This window comes from Microtus oregoni, unplaced genomic scaffold (genome assembly GCF_018167655.1).
Source record: "Microtus oregoni isolate MIOR12 unplaced genomic scaffold, Mior012 000007F_ref0000211, whole genome shotgun sequence".
In the NCBI taxonomy this organism is placed as follows: Eukaryota; Metazoa; Chordata; class Mammalia; order Rodentia; family Cricetidae; genus Microtus; species Microtus oregoni.
In genome coordinates, this window is record NW_024543066.1 from 34,915,213 (window position 1) to 34,921,216 (window position 6,004).

General features: G+C 43.0%; 1 protein-coding gene across 1 annotated transcript; it reads right to left on the reverse strand.

Moving 5' to 3' along the window:
- Positions 1–3,937: 3,937 nt before the first annotated feature.
- LOC121450716 (sperm motility kinase-like) lies at positions 3,938–5,023 on the reverse strand. Its single transcript, XM_041655959.1, has one exon. The coding sequence runs from the start codon at positions 5,021–5,023 to the stop codon at positions 3,938–3,940; it is 1,086 nt and encodes a 361-aa protein (XP_041511893.1).
- Positions 5,024–6,004: the final 981 nt, after the last annotated feature.

A 6,004-nucleotide genomic window follows, 5' to 3' on the forward strand; every position in this document is an offset into this window, starting at 1 on the left:
AACTGTGAAGTATTGGTTCTCAACATGGCTGGATGAGTCTCTAGGATGGGTAGCACACACTTGTGCATTTGTAGGGGGATTTCCAGAGGGTTGGCAGGTAGTACAGTGACTGGAGTTGACACATTCTGATTGTTAATGGTACCATCCAAAGGGCTGGGAGACCAGAGAGGAGATAAGGGGAAGAGGAAGACTTGAGTGTGGAGGCCCCTTCTTTGAGGAATTTTTCCAGTGTTGTAGCAATCCTCCAAGGACATCATGCCAACTCCTTTTTCCTTCAGTGTGAACTCAGTGCGAGGGAGATTCCATGTATCCAGCAGCAGACTGGAACTGCTGAGGTATTCAGCTTCCAGACTGGGCATGTCTGTTGCCAGTGCTGGACTATGCCAGACATTTTGTTAACCTTTAACCAGTCCAAGAAGTATTCAGGGCCAGTGAGATGAAATCTCCTGGTAACAATGCCTATCATCAAGCCTGATGTCCTGGGTTTGATCTCCAGAACTTACATACACACAATAGTAAAATACTGATATGAATTAAAATATTATATCAAATATTAATAGCAAAAATGATAAGTATCTCCTCCCATGCACATCTCTTACTCTGGAGAATGCTAATAAGTACAAGGGCCAAATGTGAATAGTTAATTGCCTGGGAAAACTGAAATTGAGAGGGTAGTGGTTTAGATATTTCTGGGATGAGAGCATTAGCTCTGAAAAAAACATGTCCACACCTTGTTCACAGGTGGGTATTGGAGATGATGCAGCTACTGTGGGTTGAACTGGTAAACCACATTCTCACACCTTCCCCTTAGTCACATTGCACATGGAGACGAGAAGCAAAACAAGCTCACATTGGCAGGCATGAAGTTTCCTGATTACATGTTTCCTCTTCCCCCTCTCTACTTATGTGTGTGTGTGTGTGTTTGTGTATGTTTGTGTGTCTGTGTGTGTCTGCACATGTATGAAAGAAAAACAAAGACAGAGACACAGAGAGAGGCATATAGAGAGAGAAAGTGCGTGTGTTGAATATATGTGAATACAGACAGAGCTATGTGTGCCACATCACACATGTGGAAGTCAGAGGACCTCTTTAAGTGTTGGTCCTTGTCCTCCATCTGTTTGAGACAGGGTTTCATGGCCACTGTATATACAGGCTAGTGGTCTGTGAGCTCCTGTGACTGTCCTGTTTCTACCTCCCATCTTGCTGTAGGAGTGCTGGCATCACAGATGCGCAAATCAATGATTCTGACACTACATTTGTGTTGAGGACTTGGACGTGGGTCCCTAAGTTTTCACAAAACCACCTTCCTGCTTCCTTCCGATGGAAGGTGGTGATGGTACCTGTTATTGAAGTAGCCATCTTGCAAACTATAAAGAAAAGGCCAAAATTTTGAGTTGCAAATCAGGACCATCAGGTGTTTCCTTTAGAATTTTGTTATATAAGAAAAGCAATCCCTCCACACCCCATTCATTTCAACCAGTAAAGTCGGGATTCTTGTACTTGCATTCCAAATATTTTTCCCTTTTTTAAATTTATTTTTCCATTCAAAAAATTTACACTTCCTCCCCTCTTTCCATTCCCCTCCCACTCCCAATGATTTATTTATTTTTATTTTCTGTGCATTGGTATTTTGTGAGGGTATCAGATCCCATGGAGGTAGAGTTACCAGCATTTGTAAGCTGCCATGTGGGTGCTGGGAACCCAGGTCCTCTGGAAGAACTGCCAGTGCTCTTAACCGCTGAGCCATCTCTCTAGTCCCCCAGATATTCTTAATGGTGGGTATGATGTAGACACTGGAGACACTGTTAGCTGTAGATAAAGCCTCAAAAGCAGGCGAACCTTTTTCACAGAGTCCAGGATCGGCAGTTTTGTGGTCTCCATCCATTCTGCTCCCTGAAGATGAAGACTACATTATTCTGCTGCCCCCAGGAGCCTCAGAAGTAGAGACTAAAATTTAGGCCATGGTTGAACAAAGATGTCATTTCATGTTTGATTCCCTAATGGTTTGATTAATCTGGATTGCCTTTTATTCCATCTTCAGCTGACCTCAGGAATGGCTGCTGCCATTTTTTTTTTCTTTTTCTTAGGAGATAAAATGGTGAGCTCCTGAGAGGCCACAAAAGAAAATATAAAGAGGAAATGGAGGAGGGGGGGAGAGAGATTTGAAGGAAAATTAAGCCAAGATCAGCCTGTGTTGGAGGTGACCCAGTAGGGATACCACCTGTGGAAGCGACAAGAAGGTCTGGAGTCAAACACACAGAATCTTGAAGTCAGGTGATTACTAAAGGCCAACTCCTTTATTGAGGGAATGGGCAGGCCTCTCATATCATATCTCAAGGTCCCACTGACTCAGGTGACAAACTCTGCTGTGTTGTCCTTCCTTCATTAGCATCTCTGGTCAGGTTTCTCTTTGTCAGCTGTCTCTGGGTATAGCAGCATGCTTAGGTTGGCTCAGGAAGGAAGTTCCTGCCTCACATGCTAGCTGAGTCTTGGGTAGGCTGGCTGAAGTTTCTCCTGCAAGTCTGAATCAGAAGTTTCTCTCTTTCTTGACTATTCATTAAATTTTATTGTCCATATAAGGCTTTTATACTTACAAATTAGTATCTAAAATTAAAATGAAACATTAACAAGAGAGGGGGAAATCATATATGTACTACTTTCTCTATTTAAATTTAACTTACTTGAGTGTTTCTAAGGTATGCCAATCAAAACATTCTTCTTAGAGATATATAAAAACTAACAAATAACAAGTAACCAAATTTTAAAAAAGACAAAACACCTAAATCAGAACTAGTGGAGCATTGGGAGTTCATACTGAAGCATAAACTTCAAATCTGCACACTTTGTTTCCTCTCAATGAGATCCAAGGGCATGGAACTCTTTCCAATGCTTGGAAGAAATGATTGCATTCTTATGTGGATGTGTGGTGAGTGCTGTTCAGACATTGTTCTTTTGCAGACAAATCTAAATGGATGCATATTCCCCACACATTGTAAATAGGATCTTATCAGATCCAGTGGGAACACAGAATGGGCACCTGGATTTCCTTTCACGTAGGGAGACATCTATGATTAGATAGTTGCACCCTATATGGAAGGTGCCCTTGCCACACAAGAGCAGGACAATGTGAAATATCGTCAAATTTGTGAATACTTTTGTGACGTGGGCAAAATGATGCAAGGGGGTTGGATTGAGATTGCCAGGAACACAGATGCCCTGGATGAATTAAGAGCATTCTTGCAGTTCTGTCTGAGAGACGGTCCCAAATAAGTTGGAGAAAATGAAGTGGCCAAGATGATGATCAGCATGAGGTGGGCATCTAAGTCATTGCTGGTTGTAGAGGTAGGTGTTTTAAACACTGTGGTACTGGTCCTAAAAGCACAACCAAAGATGGGGAGATAGAGGTTCACTGGGCAGATGTGCCTTCTGGCCAGCTCTGGATCTGGCAAGCAGAGCCTGGGCAGCAGTAAGCTAAAGGAGAAATGGACTGGCAGCTCAGAAACTGTAGCTAGAGTATGGATGCAGGGGCCTGTTGCCCTGGGTTACAGGGCCACAGCAATCTGAGCTTCTGTCCTGGCTTCCTCCTGCAGCAGGCACTCCTTACCAGGACTGGAATTCTCCTAGGCCACTTCCGTTTACCCACGTGGTGTGGGCAGGCAGCAGCAGCACAGTGCTCTCAGTGCATGGGAAATTTGCTTCTTTATCAGCTTCTAGACCCAGTGTGGCCTGGTTCCAGAGGCTGTGGGTACAACCTGGGGCTGCTCCTTGGGAATGTCTGGCTCTAAGGATTGTTTCCTCTTCAGTGATGGTCGTGTTCACAAACCCTATGCATTTCCCATTTAGAGGTGGCTCGGGGGCAGAGAAATTATCATAGAGGCTATCCACTGCATTCACTTTGAATGCATTGTCACCTATACTGGGGTTGATGGTTTAGTGGTCAATGAATCTTCTGAAACTTTTTTGACAGAGTATCCACTGAATTCACATTGAATGCATTGTCCCCTGTAGTGGGGTTGATGGTGTTGGTGGTCAATAAATCTTCTTCTGAGACTTTTTTATCAGAAAGGCTATCCACTGAAATCATGCTGAATGTATTGTCCCCTGCAGCGGGGTTGATGGTGTTGATGGTCATTGAATATTTTTCTGGAACCATGTTAGCTGAGTAGTGCATCACCTCTGGGCAGCTGTATGTGTGTAGCCTTGCATTGCTTCTGTATCTGATCAGCAGAGCCGACTCGCTATGTCTCCTCTTCATGGTGTCAAGGAGGCTACTAGCAACTGCAGGGATAATATTTTGCAGACTGCTATCCCCAGAGCTCAGTTTGAATTTTATGATATTCATGGTTGCTGTTAAGTTATTTGACTGTAGATGTTTTAGGGATGATACAACCTGTTTGCAGGTATAGCCAGTGTTACACATCACCTCCAAGACCTTATGGAGGATTTCCTTGTCAGGAGGTGTTATATGTTCCTCAATATGGCCCAGCCATGGTCTTTCGACAAGCAGAGATGACATAAGCCTGAACCAGACATAAACCGTGAGCAATCTTGCCAAGATGATATAACAGGGTTTAGTAAGATGATTTGGAATGGGGCACATGATGTTGGTGATATGGTGGTACATAGCTTCAATGGTGAATTCTTCATAGGGGAAATGTCCGGTTACCTTGGCATAGAGAACAACGCCCAAGCTCCACATGTCCCCTGCCAAACCATCGTATGGTTTTCTTGCTAGGATCTCTGGGGCCCAATATGGCAAGGAGCCCCAGAGATCCTGCAGCATCTGGTTGTCTATAATCTGAGTGGCAAACTCGAAATTGCAAAGCTTTACTTTGCCACCTTCACCCAGCAGGATGTTCTCTAACTTAATGTCGCAGTGTGCAATCCTTCTTTGGTGCAGGAAGTGCACAGGAGATACCAACTGACTGAATATTGGCCTAGTCTCTTTCTCCTTTAAAGAGTGCACCTCCCTGATAACCCTCTCCAGGTATTTACCTTCAAAGTATTCCATAACCACATACATGGTGTTCAGAGTGTTAATGACATAGAAGAACTGAATGATGTTATAGTATTTCAAAGATTTATGGATTGTTACTTCAGATCTGATGTCTGCTACAGTATTATATGCTTTTTGCATTTTTGGTTGTGAGCCTAGCCTTTAACGGCTGAGCCATCCCTCCAGGCCAGTATTATATACTTTTTGGAGTGCCTTGACAGCCACCTGTGTATATGTGGGAAGGTGTTTGGCCAGCATCACCTCCACAAATGAACTACAACCTAGAGATGTTAGGATTTTAAAATCCTTCTCAAGGATGTCCTCTTCCAGGAGACTGGCCATAATGTTCACCTTACGTTCTCTATGTTTCCTTGGAAACTTAGAAACACACGAGACTAGGGGGAAAAATGATATAGTTTTAGGATGGAAGTTTATAGGTATGAATTCTCTGTCTTCAAATTCTGTTTGGGATCTAAGATATCCCAAACAACCTAAGGATGCCTTTAAAGCCCAAGAAATCCATGGATATTTTGGAGGAAAATTCATATAAAGACACTGAAAAAAAAAGACACTGAATAAGAGTGTAGCAGCATCTGTTGAGATTCAGGGGAGGAGCCCATACTCAGACCCAGTGGCCACTGAACTGTTCTGCTCTGTGGAAGTAGCTGCAAGTAGAGAAACTCTCACCTAAGAAAAAGAAATTCTACACAAAGAAATATGATGTTTTCTTCTGCTGTGGATTTGAGGAAGAGGAGGGCTGAGCCTTTAACAAAGAAAGAGTATTAGTCACAGAGACGGAGTGGAGCAAGCGATAAAGTAGGAGACTTTGACCATGCTGCCTAGGCATGCATAGGATGTTATAATGAAGTTGCTATGGGTAGTTTACAGTAACACATGTTCTATCTGAAGAAAATTGAAACCACAGTAGAAAAAAATGAAGGCTAAGTGAATATTTCAAATAGGAAGTTGGGTAATAATGGAGAAATAGATAAGACATTCACAAATCAA